The sequence below is a fragment of the Cynocephalus volans genome, chromosome 4 (assembly GCF_027409185.1).
Source record: "Cynocephalus volans isolate mCynVol1 chromosome 4, mCynVol1.pri, whole genome shotgun sequence".
NCBI classification, from domain to species: Eukaryota; Metazoa; Chordata; class Mammalia; order Dermoptera; family Cynocephalidae; genus Cynocephalus; species Cynocephalus volans.
The window spans coordinates 90,069,501-90,092,515 of record NC_084463.1 but is presented as its reverse complement, the minus strand read 5'-3'; the positions used below and the strand labels follow the sequence as shown (position 1 = coordinate 90,092,515).

Here is a 23,015-nt window from a genome sequence, read left to right as displayed (position 1 = left end):
ACACGCATACATATATTTTTTTTCTTAAAGAGCAGAAGTGGGGAAGATGCTACGTTTATTTCTTTCACAGAATAATAAAAGATAAGTTCAGCAGAAAACTCACCATAATTAGGAACTAAAAATCAATTAATATAGTGTGGGCAGTTAATATAGTGTGGGCAGTTAAAATAGTGTGGGCAGTTGAAAGGAGGGTGATATGTGCCTCAGTATAGGACAGTATAGAATAGAGAGATGAACTACTTACAACTCAGAAAAACACCTTTGAAACAACAACAACAACAATAAAAAATCAAACCTTGGATTAGATGTTTCTTTTAAAATGTTTTAAAACAAGGCATTTCTTGCTTATATTCCTAAAATAAAGACTGAGTGAATAATTTTCATCTTGTTTCAAAACATTACCACTCCAACACAGAATATGACTCCACTGCTGTCATCTTGTGGTATCAACAACATATTGCAGGTTAAAATGTTATGGTGTCAGGGCGGGGAGACTGATTTACCTTTTCCAAAAACCTCATATAAGTCAGAGCTTAAGTTGAGCAGCTAGAATTTTATCACACATAAGCTGAGGAAGTGAGAAGACAGATCTCTTCCGCTCCAGGCACCTGAGATGAAATTTCTGGAACTAGTAGGTGAAAATTGTATTCAAGATCTTCACAGGCTGAAATTCAACTGTTACTTTCTTTCAAGAAAAGAAAAACCTAAAACCTTAACCCCAGGTATTTTTAAACCATATACTATTAAAGCCATATCAAAGCTTTGTTTTGGGAATCCATCTATTTTGTTTCAAGAGAAAATACAGTCATGGGTAGGCACACTATCAGGACTCCATGGGATCCAAAACAATGACCCCAATGTTCTTGCTATCAGCCTCCATATACACTGAATATGTAGCTACAGTAAAGAAGCCTGTGGAGGCTAATCATGAGTTAAGCAGATCTAGGCAAAAATAAAATATTTCTAATTTCTAAAAACAGGAGATTCTACATGCCTTTTGGGAAGCTCAGATCAACTCATTTTTACATGCAAAACTGTCCAATAGTTAGTTTCCCGTTTCTCTCAGAGTAAAATCTTTCCAACAACCTCTCAGGCTGTAGACTATCTGGCCCCCTGTCATCTCTGCTCTCACCTCCAATATTTCTTCCCTTTGCTCATTCAGCTGCAGCCAAATGAGCTTGTCCCATTATTCCTTGATTATACTTGAATATATATTCCTTGAATATAAGGTACGTTCTCACCTTAGGACCTTAACGCTGGCTAAACCCTCCACCTGGAATGACCTTTCCCCACGTAACCTCACAGATAATTCTTTTATATCCTTCAAGTTTTTGCTAAATGTCAATTTGTCATTGAGGCCTGCCTTGACTGCTCCATTAAAATTGAAATCCCCTGCAACCAGCACTACTACTCCTCTTCAACTGGATCTATTTTCCCCATAGCATACTAATATATTAAACTTTATTTAATTTTGATGATTACTTGTTTTTTGTCTCCCCCACTAGAATATAAAGTCCATAAGGGAAGAAATTTTTGTTTTGTTTGTTGAAGTATGTCTAGTATTTGGCATATAATGAATAATAAATATTGGCAGAATAAATTAATATATAAATGATGTTATCCTCATTAAGAATTGAGGTTTGGTGAACCAGCCAGAAAAGGACAATCTTTATAAAGATTATAGTATAAATCTTTATACTATAAAACATGGAATCAGACAATGAGGAGAGACAGTTAAATAAAAATATCCTTAGTTAGGGGTCTTAGGGAAAATGCTGCTTAATACTGCTGAAAACAGCAGGAAATCTTTCTTGCTCTAGGACTCTCCAGCAGTGTGAAGGGATTTAACATTATATATTAAGCCCTGCCTATACAACAATTATCCCCAACACCAGCCCCAAGAACTCTAAACTCACCATAGTAGTTCCCTTCTTGGTAGATAAAGGATTGAGCAGAGAAGCTAACCCTGGTCACTTCTTTATGCTTTAAAAGCCTTCACCTGTATATGTGTGTGGGTGTTGGTTGGAAAGGGAGACAAAAAAAGAGTTTTCTTCATATCCTTTGGTAATGGTAATATGGCAAGTCCAAGCTACCAAATGAGGGTCTAAGTGGATTAAGGAGGAAAACAAATTAGAACAATATAAACCTCGTTCTAAAAATCTTTCTATTCCTGATCTAGCCAGCTACTTATTTTTCCCTTGTAATAAGAGAAAGGTTATGACAAATTCCATACTCTTTTTTTTTTTTTTTCTTTAAAAGATGACCTGTAAGGGGATCTTAACCCTTGACTTGGTGTTGTCAGCACCACGCTCACCCAATGAGCTAACCGGCCATCCCTATATGGGATCCGAACCCACAGCCTTGGTGTTATCAACACCACAATCTCCCAAGTGAGCCACGGGCCGGCCCACAAATTCCATACTCTTAACAGATATCTCCTATTACAGAAATGGGAGTAGACAAAACCAGGCATAATCACATCAGCAGTAGGCTGATGGAGAAATACTGACAAATGACCATCTGTAGAGTGTCAAACCAGGATTATTTTATTTGTGGAGATCTATACTGTCTTGGGAGCATTTCAGAGTTTTTCTTGCTTTTTCTTTTTTAACCAACCTTAGAAGAGATAAGAGATCTATCAGGAAGAGCCAGAGGGGAAGCACTTGGAATTAATAAATGTCAAACATTTAGAACAGTGTCTCACACATAAGTAACACTATATAGATGTTTGTTCTCTCTGCCTTAAACACACTTTTTGCCCATTCCTACACACTCTATCCATCCTTCAAGGCATCCTTCAAGGCAACAATAATAGCAGATAACAATTATTGAGTGTCATTTCGGTGCCAGTCACTGTGTTAAACACGTTATGTAGATTATCTCATTTAATGAGTTTGAAGCCCTTTGACATATGGACAATTTTATCCCTGTCATATTGATGAGGGACATGAAGTTTAGAGTGGTTGAATAACTTATTCAAGGTTATTTAGCTTCAGTCACCATCTCCATGAACTCATCCTTAAAAGTCTAGACTCTCAACTGGATAACAAGCTCTTTGAAGTCAAAGTCGATGGAAAAATATCTTTTTAATTTTAGTGTCTCCTATTAAATGTATCTAGTACAAAGCCTAAAAAAAATAGTAGCTTAAACAATAAACATTTAAGTGAAAGAATTAATGAATGAATGAGTCATTCTATCAATAGTCTATAAGACTACACATTTATTCTAAAAATATAGCTAGTTCTTATGGAAGATTCAGAATGACCCTAGCTAAAAAACTCACTTTAGTAGATTTGTTTTTAGGAAAAATTGCTGTACGCCAAAACAATATAACTAAACTCCTCAACAAAATGGGAGAATATTCTCTATGTTGGAGAAAAGGCAATAAACAAAATAAACAAAAATCCTTGCTCTCACGACACATTCTATTGAGAGGGAAGACATTTAATTCTTATGAGAATGCCATTTTAGAGGAAGAAACTGGAATCTAGAGAAGTGAAATAATTTCCCCAAAGTCATACAACTTAGTAGTGAAGCCTGAATTCAAACCCAAATGGTCTGACTCTAGAAACCTTGCTCATACCCCCTAAGCCATAAGGTCTCTATTAGATGGTGTTATGTACTATGAACAAAAACAAAGTAAGAAACAGGAGTGGGAGTACTGGGCAAATGAGGGGGTATTTTAAATAGAACGTGACATTAAAGATTTGAAAGAAGTGACTCACCCTTCCTGTGTAGATATCTGGAGGAACAGTGTTTCAGGGGAAGAACAAAGCAAGTGCAGAGATCCAAGGCTGTATGAGCTTGAGGATCAGAGAGGAAGCTAGGGAAGCTGGACAGGAGTAAGCGAGGGGTAAAGTTGTAGGATTCAGATTAGAAAGGTAACTGAGGTCATGATGTGTAGGGCTATACAGCCCATTGTAGGGACCCTACATTTAACTCTGAGTAGGAAAATACTGGAAGGTTTTGATAAAAGATTGACATGATATGACTTATGTTCCACTAGAAATGCTAGAGACCTTACCACTGTGAATGTTTCTATATTGCATGCACACTGATTGAAAATAGGACAACAAAAAACCAACCACTTAAAATTATATTAATTTAAATATTTAATTATTTGGTGCATGGCCCTTACAGGGATCTCAACCCTTGACCTTGGTGTTATAACACCAAACTCTGAACAATTGAGCCAACCAGCCAGCCTCCAAATTATATTAAATATTATGCATTGTCAGATGCTACAAAATTCCATATCATTTCTTCATAATTTCTGACTTAATTTATAGAAAAAATAATGGAACAGAAACACTACCTTTAGGGTCAAAAATACCAAATAACTATTGAGTTGTATTGAAAGGTAAGATGTGCAGTATTTTTCACAAGTACCTTTTAAAAGCAAACTTTCGGTGAGACTTAGGCTTCACGTTATTTATTTGTTCTGTTTTTTTAGAACTTGATTAAGAAATATCTATCTACTATCCTCCTATCCTCATAGCAAATTATCCTGTATCAAGCCACATATTAGAATTCAAGTTGCAGGATATCTGCTACTCTCAGAGCAGAAAATCTTCCTGTATCTGTTGCATAACGATAGAATGATTTATTTATGACAAACTTTCCTCTCTGATCATCCTACATTTGTGTTGCTACCTGGAAGACCTCTAGAACCTCAAGGGGACATAGGAACAGAGGGCACAGACATCATATTCTTGTTTTTCTTGTCTTTTTAAATTTAAAAGCTATACTCCAGATGTAAGAGTAGAAAGATTTACAAGAATATGCCATCATACATACACACTCCAACTCCCTGACCAAAAAACTCAAGTTAAGGAGCAACAGAAAAAAGAGTAGGAGAAGAGAATAAGTAAACTTTGATGAGAATCACTTCAACTTGCTTCCTCCCTCTATCCTAACACTTTCCAGAATTTCCCTGGCATCAGTAAGTATATTAGTCAGTTTTCTGTCAGTTATAACAGAATACCTCAGTTCATCGCTCCTATGTACTGTATTTCATAAAACCTTCAGGCATGGACAAAAACCAGCCAAGTTCTTTGCCAGTTTATAACAAGGGTGATCTTTGCCCTAACAGTTTCCAATAGGCTCCTCCTCACTTCCATCTGAGACTCCTCAGAATTACCTATATCATCCATATTTCTATCAGCATTCTGGTCACCACCATGTAGCCAATCTCTGAGAAGTCTAACTTTCCCTGGTCTTCTTGTCTTCTAAGCCCTCACCAAAATCTAGGCTTTTTCTAGCCTGTTTCTCCACATTCTTCCAGAATCTGCCTATTATCCAGTTACAAAGCTACTTACACATTTTCAGGTATTCATTATGAGCAACACCACACTCTTGGTACCAATTTTTTGTATTAGTCAGTAGCCAGTTTTCTGCCACTTATAACAGAATACCTGAAACTGGATAATTTATAAAAGAAATTTTTTAAAAGAATTTATTTCTTACAGTTTTGGCAGCTGGGAAGTCCAAGATCCAGGGGGCACATCTGCTGAAGGCCAACTTGGTGGGGACTCTCTTTCTCAGAGTCCAAGGCAACACAGGGAAGCACATAATGAGAAGCCTGAGCGAGAGCACACTAACATACTTCTTCCTCTTCTATAAAGCCACAAGTGCCACTTCTCTGATAATCCAGTTATCTGTTAACCCATTAATCTGTGAATGGGTTAATCCATTCATGAGAGCATAAACCCGGCAATTCATTCACCTTCCAAAGGACCCACCTTTCAGCACTGCCACATTACAGATCAATGTTTCCACATGAGCTTTGGAGGGTAGAAACATTCAGACCATAACAATGGGGTACAGGAGAATGAAGCAGAAACAGTGTTAAAGGAATCTCTAGGTAGAAGGTCCTAGGAAGCCTCATTAGGTCCCACTGTACCCAAAGAAGAGTAGGAAGCAGCCAAATACTCGTTTTGCTGCTAATTTCTACCCATGTAATCACAATATATTACAGATGGAGATTTTTTTTTTTAAGTTAAGAAGCTTTGTGGTTGGAATGAGGAGGACAAGCAGATGGTAGAGTAGACTTACAGCTAGAGACCAGATGGAGACACACGTATCTCAGCTTCAAATGCCAACACAATAGAGTAACAACTCCCAGAGGTTAAAAAGAAAATGTCCCAGTAGGAATTATTTCATAGTGGATGCCAATTGATGACCATAACCTTCTCTGCATGTCTCTCCTACCCCTTCCCAATGTCATTCAATCCACCAATAGTCATTGAGCCTTATAATGTACCAGCAGGCACTGTCCTCAGCACAGTGATGTACAATATTACACAATGTCTCTGCTCTCACTGAGATACTGTGGCACAACATATGCACAAGGGAATTGTTCTCTCTGAGAAAAAATGGATAGTGGAGGGAAAATAGGGAAGGGCTAAGTAGTAAGTGGAAATGCTTTGAGAAAACCCAGAATTGACTAAGATTATGTTTTGTGCCACTGGACAGATTCAAGGATTAATACTATGATTAGGATGACTTAATAGAAAAATAATGTTAAAAATTCTATGCACTACTATAGTTAGGTAAAATTACTCTGTGCCGGGCACTGTGCTAGGCAGAGTGTGCACTGGTACCCTTCTTTGTGGAGCCCTCTAGTGGGGGAGCCCCTTTAATTTCTTGGAATTAAAATAGCACTGACATTTTGCAGCCAAGTCATTTATCTGCCTTTAAAATACTTGATCCAATGCTTGTTTGCCCTGAAATTTTCATTCTTATGCTACCATTTTTTTGTCTTCACATTGTCAAGAGATTGACTTGACTCTACTAAAATAAATACAAAACACTAACTTAAATCCTGAATACACAATATAAAATCTTAGTATTTCAACCACTTATCTTGAATTTTACCTCATATTAGTAGACTAAAGTCAGAGGAAACTTCTTTTTTGCATTTTTCCCGCATTGTCAAAAAATTTCAAAGGGCAATGGATGTCTTAATAAATCCTTTTATAAAAAATAAATGTGCTAGCACTTATACAACCCATTTGAAACTAATGCTTCAGTGGTGCTTCCACTGCCTTAAATCTTAGAATTTCCATCTCCAGAGCCAAGTTACCAGTCACTTAGCAACATCATTCTTATTGGTTTAGAGTATATTATCTATGACATCCTTTTCCAGATTTTATCAATGCAGGCACACAGTTTCTTATTTGTTCTATCCAACATCCTGGAGAAGTCCAGCTAAGAGAACAGAAAGAAAGAGGCAGAATGAGATAGGCAAGGAGCCCTGTGGCCAGACTGAATCTGGGAACTAAATGACACTTAGAGGAATTGCTTTCTAGTTCAAAATATATTTCTTGAGCCTACTCTGTGCCAAACATCCCTGTGGGTGGTAAGGAATCAGAGATAAGGAAGATTTATGATTACTGCCCTTAGAGAGTTTACATGTCCTTTCCAGCTTGTCCAGGGGAGAGGACATGAGGTGAGAATTAAAACCTGAAACAGCAAGCATTTGCACTACACCATCAGAATCTATTCAGACTGCTGTCCCTTACTCAAAGCTTTTCTGATTAAGAACTTCATTTTGGCCTTGCTTTTCAATTACTGTTCTCCACTTAGACCATTTTAGCAACAACTTAATTTGGATTCATTTTCTAAACTTTGACCTTGGAAAGCCAAACCTTCAGGACAGGATCCTCAATTGTCCTGCCTTAGAACACAAAGACCCCACATAAGAGACACTTTCCCCTGTGCTCATCTTCATCTGCAGTGATATGGACCAACCGGCTCATCCCTTTGACTCAAACAGCCCATTAAGGGACAGCAATCAGACTCACTAAAAAGAGACTGAAGTTAGTGTGTGTTCATGTTCTGATGTTTTAGATATAACAGGCCAATATTCAAATCACCATAGGCTGAGGACTTCCTGAAAAGAGATTTTAGGATACATAAAATAGAGTTAAAAGAAACCCTAAAATTGCACATGAAGAAATACATATTACATTAATGCTGCTTTGTTTGTGCTGATTTTGACACTGAAAAAATAAATGTATAATATTCATGTGTATTTTTTCTCATCATTCATTTTTATATTGTTTGTATCTATTTATAAACCAATTAAAAGCTCAAATTTTCATGAATTCAGTCAAATAACCTTTTAGACAACCATTAGTAAACAGCCTAACTTTTTAAAAAATGAGTTACCTAGCTGGTATTTGAAGAAAAGATATTAAAAAACAAAAGTGTATATCCATTAACGCAAAATTTTTCTCCCTACAAAAATCTATATATAGCAAGATTGTATAAATTGAATTATTTAAATAAACAAGAAGCCCATACAAATCAACAAGAAAAAGGCATCCAATAGAAAAATGAGCAAAGAATATGAATAAATTCATAGAAGAGCAAATTTAAAGAGCCAACAAACACAGAAACAATGCTCAAATTCATTAATAGTCTGGGAACTGGAAATTACATTTAAAATAAAATATCACTATGCCTAATAAACTTTAAAAATTAAGAGCTGCAATATCTATTGGCATGGATATGAGGTAAAATTACATCCACATGCATTGCCACTGAAAATGTGAAAAATGAAATCGGTCTGGCAACACTTATTCAAATTAAAAGGATGTATACTCTTGGAGCCAACAATGCCATCGCTTAGAATCTATCCTACAGAAGAAAAGCATCAGTAAGTTCAGATGTACATATAAGGATGATTGCAGCATTAATCACAGTGGCAGAAAAATGAAAAGAGAGTAAATTCCCATCTAGAGGGGAATAATTGAATAAATTATGATATACCTACAGTATGAAATTATGCATCTATCAGAAGAACAAATTAGAACTAAACCAGGCAACTTGAAGAAATTTTGATGTAATGTGAACATTTTTTTGAGAAACAATGACTTCTCAAAATCCTCTGTGTATGTATATATGTGTGTATTCTCCAGTATGAATATATATAGAGAAATCCTAAATACATGTATGTAGCTTATACATGAATTCATATTACATGTGTACAGTAGGAATAAACACATTAAGTTATTAACATGGGTTACCTTGGATGTGGAGAGGGTAGAGCTGATACAGTGTAGGCAGAAAGTGAATAAAAGAGGAGACACGCAAAAATAGAAAAAAAATTTAAAAGAACTCCCTTTATAATAAAAAGTATACATTTTATCATTTATATATTTATACAGAATTATGTACATTGATAGGACTATACATCTAAAAACTGAATAAAATAATTTTTTTTAATCTTTTTTGTCACTGGTAAGGGGATCGCACCCGCACCGCGCTCAGCCAGTGAGCGCACTGGCCATCCCTATACAGGATCCGAACCCCCGCCTGAGCGCTGCGGCGCTCCCAGCGCCGCACTCTCCCGAGTGAGCCACGGGTCGGCCCAGAATAAAATAATTTTTGAAAATTCAAAAAGGGAAAATATCAAAGCAATGTAAGTCCCCTCTCCAAAAGGAGAAAACTAATCACAGAATGGGGAAGGACAAAGCAAAGAAGAAAGAATAAAAGAAAAAGTAACAGATTTTTATTATATAAAAATTAAAAATATTTTGAATGTCAAAAAGCACTATAAACAAAATTAATTGTAATAAACAAACTAGAAAGAATGCAACAATTGTGACAACAGGACGTCATGTTTTGTAAATAAAATGCTCTTGCAGAACAATAAGAATTGTAGCACCATGAAGAAGAATGGACAAAGCTTGAATGAATCACAAAAGAAATATATATAAGCCAATAACAAGAAAAAAACAGTTCAGTCTCAATAATGAGCAAATAATTGCAATTTAAAGCATTAAGTAAAAAAAAATTTATCTATTAATTTGACAAAATACATTGAATAATAAATTAATGCTACTAAGGGTATAGGCAGATTCACCCCTTCAAACACTGCTGATAGTTCCTTTCTGCAAAGCACTTTGATAATTCGTATAAAGATCCTTAAAAATGTCCATACCCTTGGGCTCAATAGTTTCATTTGTAAATTCAACCCTAATGAAATAAGCAGAAAAAACACAAGGGCTTATGGATATGGATGTCCATTACAGCATTACTCCTAGCAAAAAAAAAAATGGAGATAGCTAAATATTGAATGGAGAACTCCTTAAATAATTTCCAAATGATAGAATATTATACAGTCATTAAAATTTTTTTAAAATATTTAATGACATCATATGGATAAATACTATTAGCATAATATTAAATCTGAAAGACCTAAAAACACCCTGCATGCTATTGTCCCAATTTTATGTGCATATATTTGTATTAAAAAAAAAGGACTGAAAAAGTAAAAATGATTACTTCTAGGTGTTGAAATTAGAATGATTTTGTAAATGCTTTTAAGTATAAATTCACATACTTGTTACCTATTAATTAACAAATTATTATCATTACTAACTTTCTTCAAGTAAGCAAAGTGATCATTAGGCTCAGTCCTACCCAATTTCCGCATCAATTCTGAATAGGACGGAAAGCATATGAGAGGCTTCAATCTTAGTAATTCAAAAATTTAGCCAAGTGCTATTTATTGGCACTAGGATTTCCTGTAGCTTCCAAGTCATGGCAGTAGCAACATAATCCCAATTTTGACAAATTTTATCTGTTTGTGTGTGTGTGTTTATGTGTGCGTACTATTACCTCCCTGCAATGTACTGACTGCCACTTAAAAATGTCATTGATCTGCCCCTGCCTCCATATTAGTCCTCAACTATGAAACTGAGACATGACCCAACTTGCCTTACCCTTTGGTAACTGTTAATTCCCACAGTAGTTTCCAAACTGTTTGATCCCATAATTCTGTCTGTAAAAAACATTTGCACATACAACTCTAGCTTTATATTTATTTTTTAAATGCACGTGTATTGCTACTAATATGGTATATGGTATAAAAATCTTAAAGAATGTGATAAAAAGAAATGGAAATGGGACTTCTATGATTTTGCTCCTATACCCCAATGAATAAGTTTTTTCATGGCCCAGGATATGTGCCCCTGTTATGACAATCACTTAGACCAAACACTCCTATCCCTCTATCCATCTCCTTCCCCTATCACACATGAAACCATGTTCTGAAATTCCAGAATGCCTTAGGCTTGAATCAACAATGACAATATTCATAACAGAAAACACTTACACTGTATAATGTGAAGAATCATGTCCTTCCCATACCCTATTTTATCTTTTGGCAAAACCTGGATTTTCATATATGAAAATTGCATGCACTGTGGTATAATTACATTTCTATTATTACTGTCACCATATGCTGATAATAATTACTACTCCTACCACTACTTCTTTACAGGCATAAGTATTATTCAGTTTATACTGTTGTCTCCAACTCTAATCCAATATTGTATGTATAATTCTAACCTTCTCCTCACTTGTCTGCAACCTCCTACTCCTATATGTATACATACATGTCAATATACACATGTACATTTCCTTGCTCTGCTCAGAGGGTTTAGAAGTAATGATACTACGGTAATAAACCAGCATCCAGATTTTGGCTTCTACGTAGCATTCTCCATCAAGTGGTAAAAAGTAATGAATAAACATTGTGGCATTAGTATACTGGCCTAATATTATTCAGTTCTTTCAGAAATTTCAATAGTATACCTCTGCAGATTTTTGAAGGCTATCATGGCATGGAGCAAGAAGGGATGTCTTCTCCCATCTCTGTGCCACTTGATTGGCTTCTTCTATCTTCTGCTCAAAACTTTTTTGAGAATTTAGTAATGTCATCTCATAAAATTCTTGAATATCTGTAAAGAAAATGTAAGGGAAGCATCAAAATGTCATGTGCCACCTCATAAATAGCGTCTGAATATATATACACTTACATGCATATGGAAATTTTGTTGATTAACAGAATTACATAAATATGTATCTCAAAGTAAAAGAGTCAGAATAGAGGAAATCCTTCAAATTGCCTTTTTACCTGCATGTGAATGCTTATAACAGCTTTATTCGTAATTGCAAAAACTCAAAGCAACCAAGACGTCTTTCAAAAGGTGAGTAGATAAACTGCAGTAAATCCAAATAATGGAATATTATTTAGTGATAAGAAGAAATAAGCTATCAAGCCATGTAAAAGTATAAACAAATCTTAAATGTATTTTGCCACATGAAATAAACCAGTCTGAAAAAAGATGTATACTGAATGATTCCACTTATATGATATCTGGAAAAAGCAAAACTAAAGAGACAATTAAAAAAAAAATCAGTTGTTGCCAGAGGTTCTTGGAAAGGGAAGGAGGGTTGAATAGATAAAGCAAAGGATGATGAAAATATTCTCTAATAATTCTGTACTGGTGGACACATAACATGAAGCATTTGTCAAAACCCATAGAACTAAACAGCACAAAAAGTGAACCTTAATGTATGCAAATTTTAAAAAGTCATTTAGGAGGTCAGGGGATTCCAAAATGAAATGCAGACTATTACAAAAGAATCTAAATAATGGATACATTAAATCTAATACATTAATACATAATTAATAATTAATACATTAATCTAATAAATGGATATATTAAAGACAGTAGGAGAAAAAAGTGCTGACCTAAGTAATTTTGAAAACGAGCAATCTATGAAACCAAAGACAAAAAAACAATACAAAAGCGTCATACTCCAGCACCCAGATTTTGACCTCTTTATAGCATTCTCCAGCAAATGGTAAAAGAATAAGGAATAAACATTGAGGTATTAGATTGGGACTGGGGGTATCTATATGAACTCAAAATTTTTAAGAGATACAGATTATATTACATAGATAAAAATATGTATAGAAATAGAAATAAATACGTATTTGTATATTTCTTAGCTCTGTCATGTAATTCCTGGCTCTGTCTGCTGAGAGGGCCTAGTAGCAAGGACACCCCTGTAGCCACAAGCACACCCAGCACTCAGATCTTGGTTTCCAATACCATCCTCCAATAAAAGGGCTTCTCGGAGAAATAGTTGATTTATAGGCCTGGGGCAGGAGACATAACAAGATGAGATTGGAGCATCTTGTAACACCAGTAAGAAAATAGTAAAAAACAAACAAAAAACCCTCTGCTGCAATAGAGGTATGTCAAAGAGACGTAAGAGCACAAGAAAGAGCTGCCAGACATGGCCACAGTTGAAGTAATTTGAGCAAAAAATATATGGTATTGAATTATGATCCCAAGTATAAAATAAATATTCATTAATTGTATTGCTATAAATTATTAGATACACACATACATACATAGAGGTAAATAGACAAATTTCTCTTTCTGAAGAATTCCATATAATTTATGTAGGTATGTCACCTTCAAGGAGGGGAAGTATAACTCCTCACCCCTTAAGTGTGGGCTAAGAATAGTGACTTGTTTCCAGAGAGTACAGCATGAGTAGGGGTAAAACAAGAACAACCTTATAATGCCAAAACCTGACAAACACTACCTCTGTCAAATCAATGAAAAGTCATGTTGATAGTGGATATCCTACAGATGTGATAAGAAAAGCACTTTACCTCTGTGGCCTTTCTCCTAAAACCCCACAACCCCAGCCTATTTATGAGAGAAACAGAAAAATCCCATGGAGAAACATTCTACAAAATATTTGACCACAAAATTGTCAAGGTCATCAAATGCAAGGAAAGTCTGAGAAACTGTCACAGTCTAGAAAAGCCCAACGAGACATGATAAATAAATGTAATGTGCTATTCTAGATGGGATCCTGAAACAAGAAAAGGCCATTAGCTAAAATTAAAGAAATTTAAATAAAGTATGGTCTTTACTTCGTAATAATACATTGATATATCATTATTAGTTGTCCTATTACTAATATAAGATGTTAACGATAAGGTAAACAGAGCATGGGATATATGGGAAATCTTTACTATCTTTGCAAGTTTTCTGTAAGTATAAAACTAAACTAAAAAGGTTACTTTTTAAAATTGCTTTTTTAAAAGACATTTCACAATCATTCCTAGAAACCTGCCCAAATGACTCCCAACTAATGCTTTTATAAATCCATTTTCAGGTATAGGATGTAAATAGGATTAAAAATTATTACACAAAGTTAAATTTTATAACCTTTTAAAATATGAAAAAGTGTTTTTGAAGGCAACTGCAGCTACCACCAAAAAGAAAAATGTTTGTATGGGGAGTTGTGGGGGATGATTGCAGGTGAGAAACGTTGTATTTCTCAGATGTATTAATAGTGATTTCTTATTTTACCTTATATTATAAGTAGTTGTTCACCCACCTGTCTTAAGCATTTCAAATCAACAAGTAATTTTTAAGTGCCATGAAATACCCTTTGAAATGAAGACAATGTCCTATCCAGCCGTGTATTCCCCAGTATCTAGCATCCTCCTTACATTTAGTAAGCACACAATGAATGCTTGCTAATTTTAGTTTATTTGCATTTCCTCTCTTTTTAAAGTTCAAGCAGAAGAAAATCATTGAATGAAGTCAAATCCCTTCTCACCCAAGACTGCAGAAAACCTGCATACTATTGGATTACACTTTTACGTGAATTGACTACTTGATTTGATCACAGCAGCTAGCATTTTTTTTTTTTTTCTTAATTTTGGCAGCTGGCTGGAATGGGCATCTGAACCCATGACCTCAGTGTCATAAGTCTGCACTCTAACCAACTGAGCTAACTGGCCAGCCCAAAGCTAGCATTTTTTTATTTTACATATTCTCCCCTTTAATGAAAAAGATTTGCCACCTCTAAGGATATTAAAATTAAACTGCTCAAATTCTTTTATTTTTACTTTTCTTATTCAAAATATTTTAACATTTACTTGTGCATATTTGTGGGGAACAGTATGTTGTCTCAATACATAATACATGCATATACTGCACGATGATTCACTTAGAGTAGATGGTATAATTTTGTACCTATTAGTTCACCACTTTCCTTCCTCTCCCAACCCCCAAACACCAGTCTCTAATAACCATTATTCTTTTTGTTTGTTTGTTTGTTTAGATACCACATATGAGTGATATTGCTTGGCATTTGTCTTTTTGTACCTGACTTACTTCATTTAACATGATGGTTGCCAGTTCCATCCATGCTGCTGCACATGATAGGATAACATTTTTTTTAATAACTTAGTAGTATTCCATTGTGTGTATATACCACAGTTTTTTAATCCATTCATCCATTGATGGACATTTAGGCTGATTCCATCTCTTCACTATTGTGAATAGTGCTACAATGAACATGGGAGTGTAGGTGACTTTTTGAAATATTGATTTCATTTCCTTTAGGTATGTTCCCAGTAGTGGGATGGTTGGGTTGTAGAGTAGATCTATTTTTAGTTCTCTGAGGAAACTCCATACTGTTTTCCATAGTGACTGCAACTATTTACACTCTCATCAGCAATGTAGGAGAGTTTCTTTTTCCTACATTCTACCAGCATTTGTTATTTTTTGCCGTCTTGATATTATCCATTCTAACTGGAGTGGGATGATAACTCATTTTGATTTTAATTTGCATTTCCCTGATGATTAATGATGTTGAGCATTTTTTCATGTGCTTGTTCATCATTCATATGCCTTCTTTTGATAAAAGTCTGTTCAGGTCTTTTGCCCATTTTTTAATTGGGTTATTTGTTTTCTTGCTATTAAGTTCTTTATATATTCTAGATATTAGCCCCTGTATAGTTGGCAAACAGTTTCTCCCATTCTGCAGATTGTCTCTTCACTTTGTTCACAGTGTCCCTTGCTGTGCAGAAGCTTTTTAGTTTGATGTAGTCCTGTTTACATATTTTTGCTTTAGTTGCCTATGCCTTTGTGGTCTCATTCAAAAAGGTCCCATTTCGTGTAGTGTTTCCCCCAGTTTTCTTCTAATAGTTTCATAGTTTCAGTTCTAAATTTAGGTCTCTGATCCATTTTGAGCTGATTTTTGTATATGGTGACAGATAAGGATCTAGTTTCAGTCTTCTACACGTAAATATCCAGTTTTCCCAGAACCATATGTTAAAAAGTCTGTACTTTCTCCACTATATATTTTTGACACCTGCATCAAAAATCAGTTGGCAGTAAATGTGTGGGTTCATTTCTGGGCTCTCTATTCTATTCCATTTTTCTATTTGTCTGTCTTTATGCCAGTACCATGCTGCTTTGGTTGCTATTGCTTTATAGTATATTTTGAAGTTAGAAGGTGTGATGCCTCCAACTTTGTTCTCTTTGTTCAAGATTGTTTTATCTATATGGGGTCTTTTATAGTTCCATACAAATTTTACGATAATTTTTTCTGTTTCTGTGAAGAATGTCATTGGTATTTTGACAGAGATTGTGTTGAATGTGCAGATTGCTTTTAGTAATATGGACATTTTGATGTTAATTCTTCTGACCCATGAGCATGATATATCTTTCCATTTGTTTGTGTCCTCTTCAACTCTTTTCACCAATGTTTTATAGTTTTCATTGTAGAGGTCTTTCACCTCCTTGGTTAAATTTACACCTAGGTATTTCATTTTTTTGGTAGCTATTGTGAATGGTATTACTTTCTTGATTTCTTCTTCAGCTATTGTGTTATTAGCATATAGGAAGTCTATTGTTAATTTCTCAAATTCTTGAAGGCATATCTATTTTGACCTCACTTTTTTTAATAGTCTACAAACTATTGTCAAATTTACAGATGAGTGTTTCTCAAACTCTAATGTATACATGAATCACCTGAAGATCTTCGGATCTGAGTCTCTGCATTTCTAACAAGCTCCCAGGTGATGTCTATGGCTGTTGACCCACCAGGAACACTGGCCCTAAGAAACAGCACCTCAGGGATTAAAACCTCACACTCTCATTTCAAACAGCCCTTGTTGAGTCATTTCGATCCTCTTCTTCAGAGTGCAGAAGTGCTGGGGGGAATAGCGTGAGGAACCCCCAGTAAGAGAAGCAAGTTGGCAAGAGAAAAACTCTGCCTATTGATTGAAAAGAATAATAATAACTACTTAGTAAATATTACAGTATTAACTAAAATTGATTCCGATTTAATTAGCCAGACATTCAACTGAAAGGAACTATATTTCAGTTCACTGTCTTCAGGACACATTAAAACAGAAAAAAAACCAACTTTTAGGTGATGTCTGAGACAGTCCCTATTCCATCCAATCTCTCTTGTTTCAACCTACACTCCTTAAAAACAAGTCCTGGCTTTTGTAATGATGATTCTGGCACAGTTAGGTCTTAAATTATAAACATGTTCAAGAAAAACCATAATAAATAGGACTGTCTTTTATGTACACCCTTAAAAACTAATATACTCAAAATAGTTCAACTTCTTCCAAGCAAAGACCATCTGACATGACATTCTTACTTCAATGATGCTGCCATTTCCTCAAAAGACCCTTAGAGCTCCTCTTTTAAGTTATACCTTCAAGCATTTGAGGAACACATTTTGAATATCCTCAGAAATGGTGAAACTTTTTCATTTGAGGGGAGATTATATTTTTTTAAAATACAAAAATTAATTGGGCAAACTGTGAATATGATGAGCAATGAAAAAATGGATTTCTTTTTACATGATTTAAGTTAAGTTAATATGACTCGTAAATCATGAAACTCTTTTCTTACATGAGTCACAAATTGCTCTGTAATTATCTACTTAACTACAGTAAAACAAAAAAGTAACCAGAATGCAGAATGTGTAACATGTTTACATACTTTCTCATCTATTATATTACAGACTAGAATAAAAGTGACTGGGGAAAGTCTCTTTTTGCTTCCCCCATCCCAGCCTTCATGTTGCCAAGGATAGTATTATGGAGATAACTACAGTCACCTCTATTCTCTGCCAACCAGAAACCCCTGTGGAAGTGGTTACTGTTAGTACATTGTTTTTTTGTTTCTTTGTTTCTTTGTTTGTTTGTTTGTTTGTTTGTTTGTTTGTTTAACCTGTAAGGGGATTGCAACCCTTGGCACGGTGTTGTCTGCACCACGCTCAGCCAGTGAGCACACCAGCCATCCCTATATAGGATCTGAACCCGCGGCCTCGGCGCTACCAATGCCCCACTCTCCCGAGTGAGCCACAGGGTTGGCCCTACATTGTTTTCTTAATGGACATTTGGCTATAGCTCACCAAAGCTATTTAATCCCAAGAATTCACTGAAATCATCTGAGGATTCTTTCCTTACAGTATCAATAAAAAGATGATAATTTTTGTAAGATGTACTTTCTTTTAAGACATACGCATATCTTCTACTAAAAGGAACCAGGGCTTTTAGAGAAAAGTTTCACTCCAGTATTAGAGCAAGGAAATTCTGAGTCTGGGACAACTTCTGTACAAGAAAGAAAGGGAGTTCTCAAAAATCATGGGATCATATTAAAAGGACATAAAAGCCAGCCCAAAGGGGATCCTGCTGATCAAATTTGAAACAATTCAAGCATTAAAAATAAATTAGTAATAGTAATGGATTATAATCTAATAAAAATTAAGAATCCATGAGCCCAACCTGATATAAATAAATAAATGAGTGATTAAATGGGGGATAAAGGAAAGCTCTTTCTTACAGTATAATTCCAGCTTATAAATACAGAAGAAATGATGAAATTAGAAAATCTCCAATGGATGCTGCAACTGGTGGGTGGGTAAATATTTGACAAAAATATGACATTATATAATCTCATGGTATCTCCCCACAAATTAGAACAGAATGTCACTGGGGGTCTCCTGTTATCTTGCATCAAGAGGGACATAGTATTATTTCTGTAATACTCCTGCCAAAAATGTATAAGCTGAATCTAATTATTGAGAAACATCAGACAAATGCAAATTATAGGACATTCTACAAAACACCTGTCCTGTAATCTTCAAAAATGTCAAAGTCAAAAAAAGAATGGCTGATGACCTACTGCAGATTAAAGGGGCCTAAAGAGGCATGGCAATTAAATGTAATGTGTGATCCTGAATAGATCCTGAACCAGGGAAATAAAACTATAAATGACACGATAGAGAAAACTGCTGAAATTGAATATGGACACTGCATTAGATAATAAGATTGTAGCAATGTTAAATTTCCTGACTTTGATAACTACACTCTTTATGTAAGAGAATATTCTTGTTTTTAGGAAATACATATTGAAGTATTTAATGATAAAGGGGCCTGATATCCCAACCCGTTCTCAAATGGTTCATTAATAATATGTATATACTGTATATGTAAATATGTAAATGTGTGTGTAGATATAGATACTCATAGAGAGAGAAAGAGAAATGTGTATATAGAAAATAATGAAGTAAATAGGACAAAATGTAAACAAGTGGTGAATCTGAGTAAAGTGAATATACAAGAGTTCCTTGTACTATTCTTGTAACTTTTCTGTAAGTTTGAAAGTATACTGAAATATATCATTTTTAAAAATGGTAAGGTGACTATGAGGTGTTAGGGATAAGTATGGACTCGAGAGATCTCCACTGACATTAAGAAATGTCTAGAGAAAAGAGACTCAAAGAGGAACAAAGTATAAAGTGCACAATGTGATGGAAGAGGTAGAAGATCAGTAGGGCATAAGTGAGGTAATTTAATGATCCAGAAGTTAAAGCACAAGCTTTGAAGTCAGACAGGCCTTGGCTTTGCTACTAACTAGAAACGCAATCTTTGGCAAGTTATTTAATTTCTCTAAGCCTCTGTTTCTTACCTATGAAATTTTCATATATAAGTATTTCACACAGTCGAAAAGTTATACTCATATAGAACATAATAAATGATAGCTATTATTCTTTGATTAATGTATCATCTTTCAACTATACTGTGTACACAGAAGTGCTCATTAAATATTGGATACCTGAACACAGAATATGCTCATCTAGGAGTCATTTCTTCCAGATGAGTCAGAAGCACAGACACTTGGAGCAATAACGCAGAACTAATACTTGAGAAGGAGGCAGAAAACTGTTATTTACAAGTAAAAAAAAAAGTAGATGTTGGAATGGAATATAAAAAGATGTGTACGAAGCAACACACAGTATTTTTTGTGCCTCAAATAAGGTCTTTAAAAATACAACCTCAGAAACAAATGATAATTCAAAATCTCTCTTTGATGAATAAGTGCGATACTCCAGGTTGCTCAGAGGCAGGCACTAAACTCGAGATATTGATAATGCAAATAGTTACCTTTTATCAGCACTTATACTCCCAAACCACTACCAGGTGTTATACTGTATGTATTCTTATTCATATATGTATATGTATAAGGGATCTATAAGGTCATTATTCTATATGTGTAAGGTAATTAACTTTCAATTTTACACCAATTTACAAGACACAGGGAAGTTATAAATCCTTTTTTTCTCATGAAGATTTACCATGTAAACTCCACAAATCTTGGTAATATATACATGTAATCTTGTATGAGCCTAGTTTTAAATTCCATTTTCCCTCCTGTCCCCCCACCCACCTCCTCAAATTCCAAATACCTACCAATCTGTGATTAAATATTGATATTGCCATTGAAGGAGAAAGAGAGGAAAGAAATTAACATTTGCCATTTACCCACCACATATTAAGCAGTCATACTTTGAACCATCATTTATTTCACTTAATCCTTTCAATCATCTTATGAGTCATATATTATTACACCTGTTTTAGAGGTGGAGAAACTACGACTTGCTCAAGGTCACCAGACTGTATGGTGGCAAAGCTAGTATTGGAATCCACATTTAACACTAAAGCCTACACTCTTTGCTTAACATAATGCAATAATATGCATAATGGAATATTAGGGGTTAATTGAATGATATCAATGCCAAAGCAAGCATATTTTATTTTCAAATGTATGCCTAGAACATTATTTAGGAAATTCTTCAGATCACCAGATGGAAGGAAAATCAAGCATAGGGAACTCTTTCAAAAACTTTCCAAGTCCTGTTACCAAGAATATTTTAACTAATTTCAACTGCACAGTGCTTAGCTGAAGCTATTTCATTTCTCTCTTCATCAGCAAAATCTCAAACAGAATGAGAGTTTTGACTCCAGGGACCACATTTTCCTAGCTGATAAATGCCAAGGGGAGGCAAGTTTGCTTCTGTACAGAGGTAGCTGTAAACTGTCAGTATAGGTAAGCTTGGAGACAATTAAATGTTAAATAGAGGTTGCTACAGATGATTTTATTAGCTTCCCAGATTTTCTTTATACATGCCATAAACTCAGAGTATTCAATAAATATTAGTTATGCAATAATATTGAAAAAATATTTTCTTAAGGAATCAGAACTAACTTAAGAGAAAATAAGAAGCATAAGAGAAAAAAAGTAAAATAAATGTGAAATAAGAAACCGGACTTTGGGGGGACTTTACCATCAGGCACATAAGTATAGATTTACTTAATAATCTGTTTAATGGTGATCTTATGCAATTTTATAATTAATCCAATTAGTCAACTCAAATGAGGTCAGAATAGCTTTTAATCTACGGGGAAATATTACCCATAGAGACATGTGTTAAGAAAGAAAATGAAATATGTCTCTGACGTGCAAAAAAAATGCACTCTCATCTCCTCAAATCTGGTACAGAGAGACTCTTATTACTACTTGCCAAAATGGCAAAACTGTTTTGTTTTGATTTCCATTTTGTTTCACTTTATATTTTCTTCTTTTTTTCTTCTTTTGGACATACAGTTTTGAATCACAAGATAAGACTATAGACCTCTATTAATAAATAACAAAAGCTTAGTCCCTTCTTATATGTACCATGAGGTGAAGGATGTCTCTTTGGCAGGTTGAAGCACCTAATGTCAACTACCTCTTGAGAAAAGTATTACATTCCACCCTTCAAGTGTCACATTCTACTGCTCCAAAAGAATTGATTTAAACAGCAGTCTGTAATTATTTCACTTGGAATTAGTTCAAAAAGTGGCAGGTGATGGCTAATATTAAAAAGAATATTGTTTGTAAACACCAGTGTTCCGTTATCTGAAAAATCAATTTAGATTGTAGAAACTATTAAAAATATACTCCTATACAATGTATAATAAAATTTTATTATAATGTATAATTTCCATTTATATAATGATATTATTGGACATAAATAACATAATTATACTATAATGTATTATAGTATATAAATTATATTAATTACATAAAGTTAATTATATATATACATAATTATAGTACAGGTATAATCATGCCCATTATGCTATATTAAGCTTATGATTTACTGTACTAGGTAATCTTATTAAAATATACTGTTTAAATAAAATTATAGAAAAATAAAGTCCAGAGCCATTAAACATGTCACCTCCTTTCCTCTCCAGCCTCCTAAATATCTAAAGGGTTTGCTAAAGAGAAAATTTTATGCCCATGCACAAAAGTACAGGCTAGAAAATACACCACCCTATACTTTTAAGCTATCATTAACTTGCTTTTATATTGGCTAAATAAAGTATACTGCCTTTTGTTCTGAAGTGAAAGTGGAAAGCCAGCCTGTAGATGATGGGTTTTATGATGCAAGAACTATCCAATTCATTGCCGTCCTCAGGTATGACTGCAAACTTTGTTGTTGTTTCTTAGACTGCCTGATGCTGTACAATAAACTTGAAAGAGTTGGAAAACCACACCAGACCCCACAGTCAAAACAGAAGGCCATTTTGCCTATTTCCAGACAAGGAAAACATGCTGATAGTTCCACTGAGAATCTCTGGAAAATAGTAATGTTTGCTCTTTCTTTATTAAAAAAATACATTTATGATTGCCTTCTCCTATTTTCTTCTTTCTCTTCTCATTCCTTTCCTGCTTTTCCATTCCCTTCCTGAACAACTCTGTCCCAAAGCCATTAGGTGAAGCTGAAGAAGGTCTATTCTGGTGATAGAGAAATTTAAGAAAAAAGAGCTGTAGTGGCCCAAAGCAAAGTGACAGAGCCCAGTCAAGATGAGAGGGCATCCACATGTGCATCCAAGGTGGCCCAGAGAAGAGTTACAGAGCCTGAGAAAGGAGTCCTCAAGGAGAGGTAGCCTAGTGTAGGCTGTTGGAACTAAAACAGATTAAGGAGGACCAAACAGGTTAGGTAGTATTTGAGCATGGAGTCAAAGTCTGAGCAGTTGAGGA

General features: G+C 34.8%; 1 protein-coding gene across 1 annotated transcript in view; it reads right to left on the bottom strand.

The window, feature by feature from the left end:
- DLG2 (discs large MAGUK scaffold protein 2) overlaps positions 1-23,015 on the bottom strand; it is a 2,032,915-nt gene that overhangs the window by 1,683,237 nt on the left and 326,663 nt on the right. The window contains exon 4 of the mRNA XM_063094161.1: positions 11,608-11,753. Coding sequence (XP_062950231.1) covers positions 11,608-11,753 — 146 coding nt within the window. The remainder of the gene's footprint in view (positions 1-11,607; positions 11,754-23,015) is intronic.